This window comes from Elgaria multicarinata, chromosome 11 (assembly GCF_023053635.1).
Source record: "Elgaria multicarinata webbii isolate HBS135686 ecotype San Diego chromosome 11, rElgMul1.1.pri, whole genome shotgun sequence".
NCBI lineage: Eukaryota > Metazoa > Chordata > Lepidosauria > Squamata > Anguidae > Elgaria > Elgaria multicarinata.
The window spans coordinates 34,140,130-34,156,712 of NC_086181.1; the positions used below are offsets into that span (position 1 = coordinate 34,140,130).

Sequence of the window (16,583 nt, forward strand, 5' to 3'; positions counted from 1 at the left end):
TACAATGGGGGTTTGTGAGGCTACAATGGGGGAAATTGCCAGCAGTGGGGGTGCATGAGGGCACTCATGGGGCCCGCAGTGAAGGCTTAATGGTCACATATGGGGCTAAGGGCATAGGTTGCATAGCCCTGGTTTTAACTGCTTAGATGTAAAGATGCTGGGATTGCATCTTTACATCTAACATCTAACCCCCACACTTACTTGGGGGTAAGTCCCACTGAACACATTTCAGAAGGGTGGCTGCGTTAGTATGTTGCAGCAAAAACCATGAAGCATCTTGTAGCACCTTACGTACACTAACGTTGTCAGACTTAATTTTGAGTAAACGTGCATAGGATTGCACTGAGATCGCCCCTCCCCTCTAAATTTAAGGCAAAATCCCATGCATGTTTCAACAGCAACAAAACCCTACAACTCCCAGCATTACTCAGCCAGTTATGGCTGGCTGGGGAATGCAAGGTGTTGCAGGATTTCCCCCCCTGACTAAATATGCATATAATTGTGCCCTTAGATGATATACTTCTCGGGGTCAGAGGCCTGATTTTTAATCCTCGGTTGCTGTTGCCGCTTACGCTACTCTATAAATCATTATGCATAGAAATGATGCAATCATGATGTATACAGATGATGCAATCCTCGTCAGCATAATTTAAAACTGAAATCTAACAGGCAAAATCTACAGCATTCTTAGACAAGCATTATAATACATGCTTTGCTTGAGGCTCAAAACGATCACCCCAAAGCTGGACATTTTCTTTTGAGTCTTTCTTCTTACAAAACCTGAAAAATTGGTTGCAATAAAGCCCAGCCTAGTCTATGGGCGAAACTACAACTCCCGTCGCGCACTTCTCTGACACCCATTCCCATCGTGCCGCCCTCCATTTTCCACGCCAGCCATTTGGTGGCGCATGGCTCCAAGGGAGTTGCGGTTCCTTTTCTTGACGTTTCCTGTAATTAATGGTCAATGGGCGGAAAAGGGACTACAGCTACCGTCATGCATCGCGTCCTCCCCTGCCGAGGATAGAGACTTGCGCTCTATCTCGGGACTTGTAGTTTTCCCTCTCTTTGTCTTGATGGGGAAAGAACTACAATTCCCACAGTGCCCCGGGGCCTGGCTGCTTTGATGTCTTAACCCCCTCCCCCTTAGGTAGGGGCTTCTCCCCAAGATGGCGGCTCCTGCTTTAAGGGGTTCGGGGGGTGGGGTTACTACCCCTACCGGCTCTCTGGGCTATTGTCTGGCCCAGCTGCAGAAGGGGACCGAGCCGGGGCTTGGCAAGGCCCTGCTGGCCCTCAGGACCCAACACATCAAGGAAGCGGGGGGCATTGCCCGTTTCAGGACCCGTGGGGGGCTGGTGCCCCTCCTGGGGGTCCTGGCCGGCGCCCTGCGGCCGCGGCGCACTTTGGACCTCGCCCTCAGCATCTTGGGTAATTGCTGCACCGAGGGGGGCAGCCGAACCCAGGTGCGCGAGCTCGGGGGCATCCCGCCCCTTGGTGAGTGAATCCGCATGATGGGGGGCAGCGTATCCTTCGGAAGGGCCGGGGAAGAGGGATCAAGAGGGGCGCCCCTCAGCTAGTAGGGTGCTGAAAGGGGTCTCTCTGCGTGGGCCAAAGCTGGGGTTGGGGTCGCCCCCCCCCCCCAAAAAAAAAGTTTGGCAGCCTGACCCACTCGGGTGCTTGCGTCAATTATACGGGATTTGCTGGAGGGGGCTTTTTGGCTTGTCTGTGTTTCGGGGTGGAGTCATGGGGAAGGGGTGAGGGGGGCCTCCAGAGTTTGCAAGGCAGTGTAGGAGAGCCGCATGCTGTCTTCCGTCTGGGGGCTTCCCTGTACATTGGGGTGTCTTGTGTAATAGAGGGCAGCTCCCTCCCTCTAAATAGCTTAAATAGGTTAATGTTCCTTTAAGCTTTGCTACGTGCTGAAGGGCATTGAAGGTGGCCGGTGGAAATGTCAGACTTTGCCCTTGGAGTTGGAGAGGGCTGTAGCTATGTGTAAATGTCACATCTGACTGTCTTGAGCAGCTTTCTTCAACCTGGCACGCTCTAAATGCGTTGGGCTACAACTTCCATTATGCCCCAGGCTGGGAGATGTAGTCTAACAACTTAGAGGGTGACAGGTTGGCGAAGGCTGGCATAGAAGTATCAGCACGGCTTCCGGGGGCGGGGGAGGGAACAATGCCACCCTTCACACAACAGTGGGGAGGGTATGGCCCTTCAGATGTTGTCGGACTGCTAAGTCAATGGCTGTGCTAACTGGGGGATGCTGGGAATCGTAGTCCAACATAGCTGGAGAGCACCAGGTTGGGGAAGGTTTGAGGATCATGAGTTGTGTGTCTTATTAAGCCTTGCATATTAGTTTGGAACATGACTGCATTTATGAAGTTCTGAGCAACTGAAATTGGACTTGTGAGCATTGAAATGCCTGCCTAGGCCTTTAAGAGGGAAGCAGCTTGAAGATACACTCGCTCAGGCTTGTAATTTGCTTTCTGCCGTTTCTGCACTTGGCACGCCATCTGCTGTCTGTTAATGTGCGAGTGTCACAGCCTCAGCCTTTTACGCTGGGTCATGAGGAAAGGTGCAGGGTATTCACGGTCTTAAATCAACGCAAACAGGCTGGAGTTATTTTCATTTACTTTTGATCTCCCTGGCTCCAGTTGCATGATAGGCTCTGAGGCTATTTTGAATATACCTGTATTTAGGGGAGCGAATACGTGCAGGGCTAGCAGTGGTTGGCTTTTCCGCACTAGTAGAAGTTGGTGGCAGTCTTGAGGGCTTAAGATTATCTTGATGCATCCCCTAGCATAAGGGTGGGCAATCTTTTGCGGCCTGCAGGCACAGTTGACATTTGGGGGGAAAGTGTCCCGGGCACCACGAATAGCTGAGGGGGGTAAAATGTTGAGAGCACCCTCCTTCTGGATTCCTACTTTTATGGATTTCCACACTTCTCAATTCCTGTTTTTCTCCCCCCCCCCCTTCTGCTGGATTCTCATATTTCTTGTGTGTCCCATCCCCCTGCCTGCATGAGCCATTTTTTGTCAGGGGACTTTTGTCCCCATCTCTATTAAAGTCAATGGAACAATTTTGCTCCATTAACATTAATAGAGGTGGAGGAAAGGGTCTTTATCAAAAAAAGGCTGGGGTGGGAGTGACCATTGCCAAAGACCCTGCAGCTTCAAGAGTCTTTGGTGGTGGGGTCAGTTCCCCCCTCCCCAGCCATTTTTCGGTAAGGCACTTCCCCCCACCCCAACCTCTATCTCTATTTAAGTGAATGGGATGATATTGCTCTATTAACTTTAATAAAGTTAGGGGAAAGCATGCTGATCAGAGGCAAAGGGGCAGTAGAGGTTAGTGGGGTATAGTGCCAGGGTCCTCGTGGGTACACCGAAGTGGGGCAGGTGTCTATACTCGCAAACACTTTTGCACGTGTGTAATTGAGAAGTAATATGTGCACCGACTGTCAGCATGATGCAAGATACCCAACAGCTTTTTCGCGAACATGTAGCATTATGCAGTGCATACTAGGCCCTGTAGTGCAGGGCGGCCACAAGGTAGATCTGGATCTACTGGTAGACCTCTGGGTGGTTTGCAGTAGATCTGCAAGGATTTCTGACTCCCAATTCTTTAACAATAGTAGTGACAAAGTGACTCCCTCCCAATTATACTGCTGAAATGAAGAAACCAGGAGCGGATTTTTATGGGCTGGGCTGTGAGCTCTATTCTGTTTTAGAATTCAAAACAAATTTCTGAATTCAGAATTCGGTACTCCTAAATGTATACGTCTTTTGCACCAGGCTCCGGTTAGTGGATCTGAAGGGGGGAAAAGGAAAGGAACCTCTCGTGCAAAGCGCTTGAGTCATTACTGACTCCTAGAGGGACGCCTGCTTCGCTGACGTTTTCTTGGCAGACTTTGTAGTGGGGTAGTTTGCCATTGCCTTCCCCAGTCGTGATTACCTTTCCCCCAGCTAGCTGGGTATTCATTTTACTGACCTTGGAAGGATGGAAGGCTGAGTCGACCTGAGCTTGCTGCCTGAGAACCAGCTTCTGCTGGGATCGAACTCAGGTCGTGGGGAGAGTTTCGGCTGCAGTAACTACTGCTTCTTAACTCTCTGCGCCACACGAGGCTAGTGGATCTGAGAGTTCCAATAAAAAACCGGATCCCACAAGCTTGAAGTCTGCTCATTCCTGCTGTAGTGTCAAGTGTAGACGTGTGATGCTTCTTGGTCTTAAAGGTTTGCAGTCTATATTAAATGGACTAGATTGGATTGGATGGGCGGGGGGAGGAATCATTTGGCAAATGCTGCCCTCTTAACCAGCTGCTCCTACCCCAACACTACCTGTGAGTTAACAGAGTGATAGAAAGACAGCTACAGGTGCAATCTGTGTAGACAGAGAAAAATCCACAACTCCCAGCATTCCCCAGCCAGCATGGGATGCAATTCTATGCATGTGTATCTAAACATGCACAGGTTTGCATCCTATATCTGTTAGCCTTTAAGCTGCCACAGGAGTCCTTTTTTGTTTCTTGCTTTATTGTAACAGCACTTTGTGATTTTACAACTGGATTATTCGCTTCCCTCCCACCCCGTATTTGTAGTTACTATCCTGAAATCGCTCGCGGCGGAAAGCATCCAGAATCGAACGGCACGGGCTCTTGGCAACTTGGCTGTAGACCCTGAGAGCTGCCAGGCCATCCACGAAGCAGGTTGAATGGGGGATGATGCACTGGGTGGGGATGGAGGGTTGGAGTTGTTGTGGAGGGTGTAGGGTTTGGGATCTGTACCAGTGATGTGGGTTTTTCGGAAAGAATTGAACTGAAAATTTTCCTGGAAAAAAAATTCTGGAAAACTTTCCAATAGGTTGATTTGCAGAGGGGGAAAAAAACACTTTGCATCGGAAAAAACCAACGGTTCTGAAAAACGATGAATTTTAGCAACCCCCAAAGCTGTATGCTGTGCTGACAATCACCCGTGTCTTCAACAGAGTTCAACTCTCTTTCGCACTAAGGCTGTTGGGGCACCTTCGATTTCGCCATCACTATTTGTTAGCACCATTTCATAGGAGATCATTTTGCTCTAGAGCAGCCTTCCTCAACCTGGGGCGCTCCAGATGTGTTGGACTGCATCTCCCAGAATGCCCCAGCCAGCAGCTGGCTATGGCTTTCTGGGAGATGCAGTCCAACACATCTGGAGCGCCCCAGGTTGAGGAAGGCTGCTCTAGAGAGATTTGCAATCATGCTCTTATTTGAATTGCCCTGAAGAAGGACTTTAATAGTCCAAAACAAGTTGGCAAAAACATTAGGTAATTATTTTCTAAGATATATCTTTGGTTCCACCCCTTGCCTTTGGCTTTTTTCCCCCTTGCTATTTGGGGTTTCCTTTTTTTTTTTGCGGCTTCCATTTCACTCTGAGACATATATACAGTATATTTCCGTGACATATGTATTCTCTCCCATAACCACCTGAGATGCATTAATTACAACTTTGAAACTACCAAACCTGTCTGATACTGTGTTTGCAGTTGGCATATATTCGTTTTTATTTCTGAACTTGTAAAATGGAAAATTTTCCGCATAAAAATAAATCACTGGGTGGGGGGGAATTCCACTCCGCATCACTGGTCTGTCCTGTATAGCACTGGACAGCACTGGTCTGTCCTGTAAGCAATATTATATTGCTTCGTTGAAGTCTGGAGGAATATTGCTTCATTGAAGTCTGCAGGAGTGGCAGCCCTGTTCACCCTCCTCCCATTAAAGGGGGAGTCATGTTATTTTCCTCTTGCACAAAGAGGTGCTCCCCTTTTCTAGAAATAGGACTGACATGGGTTTAAATATTACTGAGATCCTGTCTATGCTTAAGGACTGGTAGCTTACTGGTGAGAGCTAGTGTAGCTTGGTGGCTAAGGATCTGAGCTAAGATGTTGCAGGTTCAAAACTTCTCCTAGTTCTGGCCTGACTAGGTGACCTTAGGCCAGCTCTTGGCCTCCTCTCAGCAATACGAGAACAACGTTGACTTTCTTTATCAGACTGTTGCAATGTTTACTGGGTCTGCAAAGTGCTTTGAACTCTGGAAATGTACTATAGAAATGTGAAGCATTTTTAACAAATAATAATACTGTTTGGTCTAAAACAGGGGTGGGCAACTTGTAGCCCTCCTGACCTTTTGGCCTACAACTCCCATAATCCCTCCCCATTGGTTATGGCTGTCAGCTAGGGCTGATGGGAGTTGTAGGCCAAAACATCCGGAGGGCTACAAGATATTCCAATTCTCTTCCCCACCCCGTTTGACCTGGGCCAAAGAGATAACATGGGCAGGGGGGCGGGATTGAATTGTTTGACATGAGTGGAGTGCAAATTCCAAGTAACTCTGCATGGGGTTCAAGTGCAGACTTTCATATAATGCCTGATATTTGGGGAGGGAGGGCATGGAGGAACTGGGCACTGGTGTCCTCTACAACTTTCACTCCCAATGACCCTGTTGCAGCAGCTGTCCGGAGTAGAAGGAAAAGGCAGAGAGGTCATAGGAGGAAGAGGAGGAAGTGCAGCAGTTTGGCAGGCTGACTGAGAGGCTTGGAAGATTGCGACGAAACGAGAATCTCTGAGATCCCATAACAGGGCTGACTGTCTTTCTCTCCTTGATTCCTTCCCCCCCCCCCCCCGGTCTCCCGCCCATCTCTCCACTGCAGGAGCGGTGCCAGCACTGGTCCAGATCCTCACCACCTCCCAGGACAGCGAGTGCTTGCAGAGTGCGATCAGGGCGGTGCGCTACCTGGCTGACACGCCTGCTCATCGCCTGGTGTTGGCCCAGCAGGGGGCAGTCCGCCCCATTGCCGAGCGTTTGGCTTCCTCCCTGGATGACACCGCCCTGGTTGCGGCGGCCGTGCGCGCCCTCCTGGAGCTGACCAAGGGCTGCAGCCGTGACTGTGCCGAGCAGCTCAGCCTGGGGGGTGGGGTGGCGTCCCTGGTGGCCTTGGCCAGCCACGACAAGCGGGCCGTGCGGGAGTCCGCCCTGGCGGCCCTGGCCAACCTCTGCCTGCAGGGCATGCTGAGGCCAGCGGTGGGCAACGCTGGAGGGGTGGATATGCTGGTGGGGGAGATCCGGCGCCGGCGGGGCGCCGGGGCACCTCTCTATCCTTTGGTGAAAGCCCTGTGCCTGCTGTGCCGGGAGGCGGTCAATCGGAGCCGGGTGCGGGAGGCCGGGGGCTTAGAGCTGCTGCTGTCCCTGTTGCGGGACCGATGCCAAAGCTCCTCCCACGCCCGCGTGGTGTTGGCCTTCGTCGCCTTCTTCTACGACGAGGAGGCCCTGGAGGTGCTGCAGGCCGGAGGGCTGGTGCCCTTGCTGGTTGGGAGGCTGGCAGCGCAGGGCCAGTGGAGAGGCCAGGAGGACGAGGAGGAAGGGGAGGATGAGCGTGAGGACGAGAGAGATGCGGCTTCTTTTGACCTCCCTGCCGAGGGGCGGCGCGGGGAGCAGGCCACGCCCGGGGAAGAGTCTTCCAGCTTTCAGCGTCTCAGGTAAACGATGCCTTGAGCTGGCGGCCATCTGGGCTTGGGGGTTGTTTGTGACATCAGAAAGAGGTGCAGCGGATTCAGAGGGCTGCTGATGTGGAATGTTGGCTCTGTCATTTAATGAAGTCTGTAGGCCCCGGGCACTCTGGAAATGCAAATTCTGTACCAGTCAGAAACAAAACCATGCCCACTGCCTAACCCTCAACTCTGCATTTGGCTGGTCCTGTGTAAATTAAATATTTCACTTAGATGATGCTGGTTTTCTGAATTGTTTTGCTGTTTAGCAAGGCCTTGGGAAAATAGAAGAGATAACGCCACCAATTATTATTATTATTATTATTATTATTATTATTTATATAGCACCATCAATGTACATGGTGCTGTACAGAGTAAAACAGTAAATAGCGAGACCCTGCCGCATAGGCTTACATTCTAATAAAACCATGATAAAACAATAAGGAGGGGAAGAGAAAGCAAACAGGCACAGGGTAGGGTAAACAGGCACTGGGTAGGGTAAAACTAACAGTATAAAGTCAGAACAAAATCAAGTTTTAAAAGCTTTAGGAAAAAGAAGAGTTTTTAGCTGAGCTTTAAAAGCTGCGGTTGAACTTGTGGATCTCAGATGTTCTGGAAGAGCGTTCCAGGCGTAAGGGGCAGCAGAAGAAAATGGACGAAGCCGAGCAAGGGAAGTAGAGGTCCTTGGGCAGGCGAGAAACATGGCATCAGAGGAGCGAAGAGCACGAGCGGGGCAATAGTGTGAGATGAGAGAGGAGAGATAGGAAGGAGCTAGACCGTGAAGAGCTTTGTAGGTCAACAGGAGAAGTTTATATTGGATTCTGGAGTGAATTGGAAGCCAAGCTTAAGGGCAGGCAGGCTGTAGGTGAGCTGAGCAAGGACGTTGTCCTTCCCCCGACCATTGCCAGCTCTGTGGGATCACTTCTTGGCCCTGTTCAGAAGACCTCTTGAACCACGTTTTTAACCGTGTGAATAAGGCAAACAGCCTTACTCACAATGGTTAAAGCCGTGGTTTAAGGTGTCTTCTGAACAGGGCCGTTCTTTTTTTCTCGACCCTCCTCCATGCTTGAAAGGGTTAGAAATGAAGTGGTGGGTTTCTTTTCTAAAGGGAGCTGAGCTTCTCAGGGTTCTGTGCCACATGCTTGCTTCGTTTACCGGGACTGTTGCAGAGGGCAGGTGTAGCTGGTGACACCGGACTCTCCCTGTGTTTAGACTTCTGGCCTATTGGTGCCATCTCTTGAGCCTGTGGCATTAGGAGTAGGAGCCGGTGGCATTCACTTCCAGGTCTTCAACCACACAGGGGTAACCTTTTCGCATGTTAAGGCACATGCTTGTAACATTTGCAGCTGGGTGCCCAAAGTGGCTTCATGGATGTAGCCGCAGAGGCGTGTCACTGGCTCGCCACAGGCTGGGAGCCAAGATAGGCCCTCTTTCCCAATATGAACCCCATGACTGCCCACCTGCCAAAGGGTCATGTGATTAGCCTCCACCTTCCTTCCTGCAACCCCTCTTCCTCTCCCACCCAATGTCCCCGCTTCTGTCTCTTCCGTATTTCATGACCTTTATCCTCTGTGTCTCACTTCCTTTCTACCCCATGCAGATCCTGGCTTCTCTCTGAAGGCTTTATTGCCAGTCCAGGGGACCTTTCCCCACAGTGGTCTCCTGATACCACCCTTTCTGAACTGGATACGCAAGGAAGTGTCAGTCCCCATCAAGAACTGCAAGACGATTCCCTGGGGGCCTGCCATGCGGCGTCTGGCGTCAAAGCCCAGTTTAGGACTGAATCCCCCGATTTCTTAAATTCTCCGTTGTTGGATTTGTCCGTTGTGGGGCAGCCGAGTGGTTCTGAGGCAGCAAACCCAGCAGAGGGAGATGGGACGTGTCCAGAGCAGAGTCTCCGCCCGATGGCATTACCTGTGTCGGATGAACCTGAAAGTGTCCATTCGGAACCTGTCCCAGAAATGCCAGATTCAGATGGGATCAAAGAGCAAGAAACGGTTGGGACCAGTAAGCAGCAGGAGGCGCTGGTGAGGACATCACAAGAGGCAAATTTAGAGGAGGGACTACCTGGCCAGAATGCATTAAAGCTGCCGGGTTTATCATCTTCAGGGGCAACGGGAAATTCAGTGATAACAAATTCAACAAAAGTAGGTGTCAAGGCGGAACCATCAACCTGGATTGCATTGGTAACAGATCACAATGAACCTGGGCCCAGTAACGTGCACTTGGTGCCAACGATGTTGATTCCAAGCAAGAGTGACCAAAGCCAGCTGGTACCCAAGCCTGTTGCCAAATCACCGATCATAGAGGAGGGGTGCTCGGTCCCCCAAAAGCTGAGCATCCAGATTCTCCCAGGTTCTCCTGATGAATACCGGACACCTACCGCTTGCTTGAAACGCCGTGCCAAGTTTCGGTCAACATCTGAGCAAACTACGCCCCCTCAAGTGTCGCGTCCTGTTGGCGACACCTCATCCCCATTGCTCTCTTTGGCTCTGCCTCTCTCCTTCTCTCCCCACGGGGGCGACAGAGAGCTGTATGCCCCAGAAGCTCCAGCTTTGATGCTCCTGTCGCGGTTTTCTCAAGCTGAGGATCCCAGTCGCAGCTTGGTGACACCCGTCACGCTGCAGGGACTTCTGCGCTACGTCACCGGGAGCCCTGCCCCCTCATCTCGCTGCCTTCGGCTGTTGCACCGCCTCACCTGCAACCCAGCTTGCCTGGAGGCCTTTGTGCGTTCCTGTGGGCCCTCGCTCATCCGTGCTTGGTTAGTACTGGGCGTGTCGCCTGAGCAGGCTGCCACCGCAGTCACTGCTGAACAGGAAGAGGAGGAGCCAGAAAACCTAGATGCTGGACAGCATGACACCAGGAGGTTCAAGGAGCTTGGTATGTGTTTCTCTGCCATTCCTGTGCTCAGTGATATTTGGATTCAAGTCTATCTTGGGTCTCTTTCTGAGCTGTTCCTTTGGCTAAGGATTCCTGGACCTGGAATCTTACGTTGCTGTTCCTACCTTCTGTGATGTTTCACTGTTTGATGCCATTTATCTGTTATGTAAATGATATTTGGACTTCATATGATAAGGCTGGTAAGTAGTTAATTCTGTTGGGAGGGGGAGTGAGTGAATGGAATGTTGGAGTGAATGCTGATTGGCTGTTGGATTTGAGTGTGAAGGGGAGTGACAGTTAAAGTCAGTTGGTAGTAGTTGGAGAGAGTAGTTGAAGAGAGAGTTGGGGTTAGTCTGCTTTAGAAGATAGATCAGTGTAGGGTCTGCATTTTATGGTTTTGGGAATAAGAGGGAGCAGGAGGAGTGAGATTAGGAATTTCGAGGGTAGAGTAGACAAGACATCTTTATTGTAACAACTAAGGTCTGAAACAAATGAAACTATAAGCTTGATAAAATGCGTGAACTTCTTGTTAAATAAAAGTTATTTTGTTTCATCCTGGATTGGATTCTTTAAGTACCTGAGGTAAGGTGCTGATTTATATGTTGGCAGCGGTAAAGTAGAAGGTGAATAAAAGGTGCACCAAGCTGGTTACTGTGGGACCAAAAAAGGGGTCAGAGAATCACAGAACCAGTGGGAGAGTAAAAGGAGAGGCCCAGGCGTGGTCACAGAAAGGAAAAATAATCCACAGTGTGGGCAGCCGTATACCGACTGCGTCCATGGTTGGGATCCTTTAAAGAGAGAGGTAAAAAGGAGCCTCGAGGTGAGCGGGTTGTGACACCTTCCTAATTTGTGCTTTGGTGTCTCACATCAATGGCTCTTTGAGTTGTCGGGAAGCTGATGGATCTAGTCTGAGATATTGAGGTTCCTGGTCTCTCTTTGCCACCAGGGGAGTGCTGTTGGCCAAGGCTCAGCAGACCTTAACATGTAAAGCCGAGGTGGGCATCTTTCAGGGGCTGGAGGGGCTGCATCTCCACCCTCCGGGGCTGGGCTTCATCCCTGCTTACTGCTGCCAAATTTGGAGCCAAAATTTGGCAGTGTGGCAGTAAAGAAGCGGCGATTTTGCTTGAAAGTGAGACGCGCGGCTTTTACCCCCCACCCACCCCACCCCACCGCCACAGCAGATTTGATAGCAACAGGGAAGGCCACATCAAAGACCACAGGCAGGCGGCCCGTGGGCCATGTTTTGCCCACCCCTGGTGTGAAGCAACATGGAAGGGCCTCTTTTGAGGACGCATAGAGCGCTGCTTCCCCCCACTACCAAGTGATCGTGGTCTCCGCGAAGCTGGCGTCCATTGGGATGATGGCTTCAGGTCCGAGAGAACCTCTTGCTTCTCGCACACTGAGCCCAGTAGCCCTCTTAAGACGGTTCCACAATGGAGCTCAAAGCAAAATGCAGGGAGCAGAGCTGTTGTGTTAGGGAAAAGGCTGACAGGGCTGTATGGTGTGAGGTCCCAAATTTGGGTTGCCTGCCTTCGGCGTTAATGAAACCCCCACCTCAGATGGGGCCCCCATGTCCTGAACGTGGCATCTGATGTGTTCCTCTTTCCTCCTCCCCCAGGAGAGTCGCTGCTGATGAACCTTTGCGTCCAGGCGGAATCCCGCTTCGGCGAGGGCGTTCTCCATCACATGCTGCTGTCGGGCTCCGAATCGGACCAGGTGGCCTGTGCGCTTGCCGCCCCCCTGATCTGCAGGTGAGTCTGGTGTTCCTTCATGGATTTAAGGGGCGTTCAACCTGGGCTGAGGAGGGGAAACGGCTTTGCTTTCTGTGGCTGCTGCCTCCGTGGGTTGCTGATGAAATGGCCACTGGGCTGGGGCACCGTTATCTCTTGGCCTTAATCATCCACAGACTCAGGCGTTTGGGGTGGGGGCAGCGAAACCGCACCCCCCACCCACCCCCACCCAAACCAAGGTGCTGCAAAGATCCTCTGGACTGAGAGGGATTGTTGTTGACATGCAAAGTCTGTGTGGGGACCTTGAGAAGAAACGATGCTGCGGGTGTAAAATTACACAGTTTTGAGGGATTTAGAGAGGAGGATACATGTGGTCAGCAGAATGTCGCCCTGAACTTTCGGAGCACATTTTTTTCAGGGGATGGGAGAGTAGAAGTGGGATCTAACTACAAGTACAGGACGTGATGCTCTTCGTTTGTTGTCTCTTGTTCCTGCCGCAGGAAGGATTCCCTTTGCCGGAAGCTCCTGCTGGACCACTCCGGCCTGCGTCTCCTGGTCCGAGCCCTGGTGCGGGACCCAGACCCTCACTTGATCTTCTACGCCTCGGATTCCCTCTCCCTCCTTCTGGGCTCCCACGTTCAGAGCCCTGCCGGGGTCTCCTCTCCCACCTTGAAGCGGGCCCGCCTGGATTCCCCGCCGCCCTGCTCTTATTCCCGTCTTGTGGAGGAAGGCAGGGCCGACTTGCACTTTCAGCTTGATTCCGGCACCACGGTGCCTGCCTTGCGCCAGGCAGTCAGCGAAGCTTCGGAGGTCTTTTGCGCCATGCTGAGCGGAGGCTTCTCAGAGGCCTGCCATACCACAGTGACGCTTCGTGACGTGCCGCCTGACCCCTTCCTGGCTCTTACCCACTTCCTCCATGGCTGCCGTGGTAAGCCGTGCCCAGTGTTGGGCGTGCCGTTCCCCCTCACTCTAGCCGAAGACATTTTCAAGGTTGCCGGACAGTATCTCCTCCCTGAGCTCCAGTCCCTGGTTGATGACGCTGTAAGCCAGGACTTCCTCTGCCCTGGCACTGTCGGCGAGGTGTACTGCTTGGCTGAACAGCAGAACCGACCCCGCCTGCTTCGGCGGTGTGCCGCGTACCCTCTCCAGGAGGTGGTGAATCCCACCCGCCGAGCTGCGGTGTTGGCCGAGTTGCTCCGAGCTGCTGGCAATCCCAGCGGCTTGGTTGAGGAGGTGCTCCAGGTGGTGATGGAGTCCCCGTGGGGCTCTGGTTCGGAGGGCCAGCTGGGCTGACGGATGAACACCCTTTTCTCCTCCTGCTCCCGTCTCTCACCTGCAACGGAAGTGTTGATGTCGTCAAGGAACGCCCCGGTGCTGTGTGGGTGGGAGCGGTAGGGGAATAAATGGGGTGATGCTGAAAGAAGGGCCGTCTGGGTCACTGGAGGGTCCTGTGGTGAGCAGAGGTGCAGCCGCCTCCGGAGTGGATAAGTGAGCACCCCTCGGTATAAAGTGAGTTGTGTGTATAGGGTTGGAGGGGACCACATGGGGTTGGAGAAGAAGGGGGAGTTGTGATGTCAGAAATGCGGGGGTCCCCTACCAGCTCAAAGAAGGGGAGTGGGAGGAGTTAAACGAAGGGCAGAAGAATCATGACGAAATGTGGCTTCCAGTTTTGGTTAGAGGCACCAAAAAAAGCCCCTTTTTTTGGAGGGAGAGTCCATCTTGTCAAGCCAGCCCTACTGGTTGAAATTGAAAGTGTGCGTGGAGGTGTGTGTGTGTGTGTGTGTCTTTCTGGTAGTGAGCATTCCAGGGAGGGCCTCCATTTTGAAAACATAGCATGGCAGAACTCCCCTTCTGAGGGCAACCACTCCAGGAAATGGACCCCTGACTTAGGGTATAGATTTGAAGGGACACTTTCTCCACTGTGTGAGGGGTGGGGGTGGGGCGCTTCCAGGAGGAGACATTAAACGGGTGTAAATGTTATAACTGTGGGAAGCTGGGTCATTGCTCCCCCACTCCCAAGAAACTGAAGGCTCCCTTCACGCCACCAAGCAGCGGAAGGAACCTGCGGAAGGCCGAGCTGCTCCCCTCCTTTCCAGAAGGATGGATGCACGGAGAGGAGGGCGCATACAGGCTGCTCTTTTTGACGAAGAGATGCTTGATTTGGGAGGCTGGGGGTGGGGTGTGGGGTAGGCAGGCGTGGCCCCATTGACCAATTGGAACCATATTGCAGATATGCTATTATTGTACATAGAGAAATACAGATGACGAAGAGGCGCTCCCAATCTGTGTGTGTGTCTTTGCCTTATTTCCGTGAGTGAAACCAACGAGAGACAAGGCAGCTTCTCGCAACCCCACGGTGAAAATTAACGTGTTGCCCCTGCCTAATTGGTTGTAACGTAGTTTGGGGGCAGCATTCTGCAAAACAGCTAAACCACGGCAAGGGCATTTCTCTCCATTCCAGTCCTTTTAAACTTTTGGGCTTGGTTGTGGTTCCCCCCCCCTCCCCCAAATGTAAAGGATACAAGAAGACCAGGACGCACCTTCCCCGATCATCTGGGTAAGTTGTTAGCCAGTGGGTTTTTGAATTTAGGTCCTGCATTGCCAATCAAGCCTCTTCGAAATGTATGGAGAAGCCTCCTAACGTTTCTCTCCCCCCTCCCCTCCGCTCCCATTCCTCCCCTCCCCACCTCCTTCCCACTCCAAGAACAGGAAACGCCTGTTTCTAACTGCATCCAGATGGCCTGGAGAACTGGCGAGGGGCTGGGAGGAACCACTTCCTGGCCGCCTGACTGCTATAGGCTCTGTTCATCTAGGAAGGGGAAGGAGCCGGTTCCCTTCCCACTGAGTTCTCTCTCCTGTCCCAGCCTGGTCCCACTTTCTGTCACTCACGTTTTTGAGGGTTGGCTGTTGTCTGGTTTTTCCATGGCACTTATCGGGTGCAGGAAGCTCACCACTGCTGAATGTATGACCCCTACTGCTTGGTGTAAAATTACCGCTGGAAGATAACTGCTCTTTCCCCCCGGGATGCTCAAAAGAAGAATATATGGATGGATTTGGGGTTGTATAGCTACTTTCCCCCCTCTCCCTGGCCCTGTTCCAGTTTCTAAGCATGAGAGAAGCTTTCCCTATCGATTTTTCTCTGCCAGAAAAACTTCCCCTGCTTAATTTCTGCCTGGCTAGTTGATGCGAAAAGCAGAGGAGCAGGGTCAGCACAAATGGTGGCAAGCCTATGTATATCGTACCACCAACATTCAGTCAACCAATTTGATGCAGAAGCAAGCCAGGCTCAAATGTTCCAATGCGCAACCAGCTTTTTGTTTCTGAACCTCCCCATGTGTCCAGGTCTTGGGTCAGCGCAATCCCATTCATTTATGTCTCTGTTCCAATCTGTGCTAATAGCTAATTTTGCTTCCCAAGTGGTGGTCTAAACTAGCCTGAGGAGTGGCCAAGGTACTTTCATGAGGTCTGGTGCATGTCTTGCCAAAGTGTTCCCTTCAAAATATTTTCTTCCACCCAGGAAAATTCAGAAAGTCCTAAATTTGATGGTCGCAAGTATAGACTCATCCCAGAACACTGACATGAGCTACAATTCCAAAATTTGGCGCAATGCAAAGTCGTTCAGGATTGCAGCCCCTGTTTAATATGAATTATACTTAGAATTCGTATGGTGCTCTACAGTATTCAAAGTACTTCACATCCATTCTCTTCATAAGCCTGACAATAGCCCCCTCTTATAGATTGGTAGTGCTGTTATCATATTGCAGACGGGCAAATGGATAAAGTGGCTTGCCGAGGGGTACGACTAGATGTGATGTCTGTGATCAATAATAACAGGCCCCACAAATGCAACCAGTACAGGGAAGGGGGTGGGGGAGAAATGGGGTTAGGTCTCCCTTCCTCAATGTTTCCCCCAAATAGCTCCTATTATTTGCCCTTCAATGAGTGTGTGACTTGGGATACAAGCAGGGCCATCCCAAATTTCTCAGTCCTAACCATGTCACTAGCTCTCATGGTCAGTACCAAACTTTCCTTTTCTCTGTTCCATTTTCTGGGCTCATCTACACCAAGCAGGATATTCCACTATGGAAGCGGTATATAAAAGGCAGGAGCCACACTACTGCTTTATAGCGGTATTAGAGTGCACTGCAGGATCTGCACTACTGCTTTAGAGCGGTACTGAAGTGCACTGACAACTGTTGGGGCCAATTGACACATACTAGTGTTATATCCTGCTTGGTGTAGATGTGTCATGGTTCCCAACACTTGTCAGTGCACTTTAGTGCCACTATAAAGCAGTAGTGTGGCTCCTGCCTTTTATGTACCGCTTTTATAGTGGAATATTCTGCTTGGTGTAGACGAGCCCACTGTGTGAAAAGAAAAGAATATGGGGTACTGCAAGCTATTTAAACAAAACCCTCTCCTCTCCTCAAGATAGAGGCCATCAAACCTTAGAGACACCTCAA

The 16,583-nt window shown here is 51.4% G+C and overlaps 1 protein-coding gene across 1 annotated transcript; it reads left to right on the forward strand.

The window, feature by feature from the left end:
• Positions 1–1,123: 1,123 nt before the first annotated feature.
• On the forward strand, positions 1,124–14,380 carry ARMC5 (armadillo repeat containing 5). Its single transcript, XM_063136476.1, has 6 exons — positions 1,124–1,491; positions 4,589–4,696; positions 6,676–7,501; positions 9,111–10,390; positions 12,009–12,141; positions 12,621–14,380. The coding sequence occupies exons 1-6, from the start codon at positions 1,167–1,169 to the stop codon at positions 13,411–13,413; spliced, it is 3,465 nt and encodes a 1,154-aa protein (XP_062992546.1). The 5' UTR covers positions 1,124–1,166; the 3' UTR covers positions 13,414–14,380.
• Positions 14,381–16,583: the final 2,203 nt, after the last annotated feature.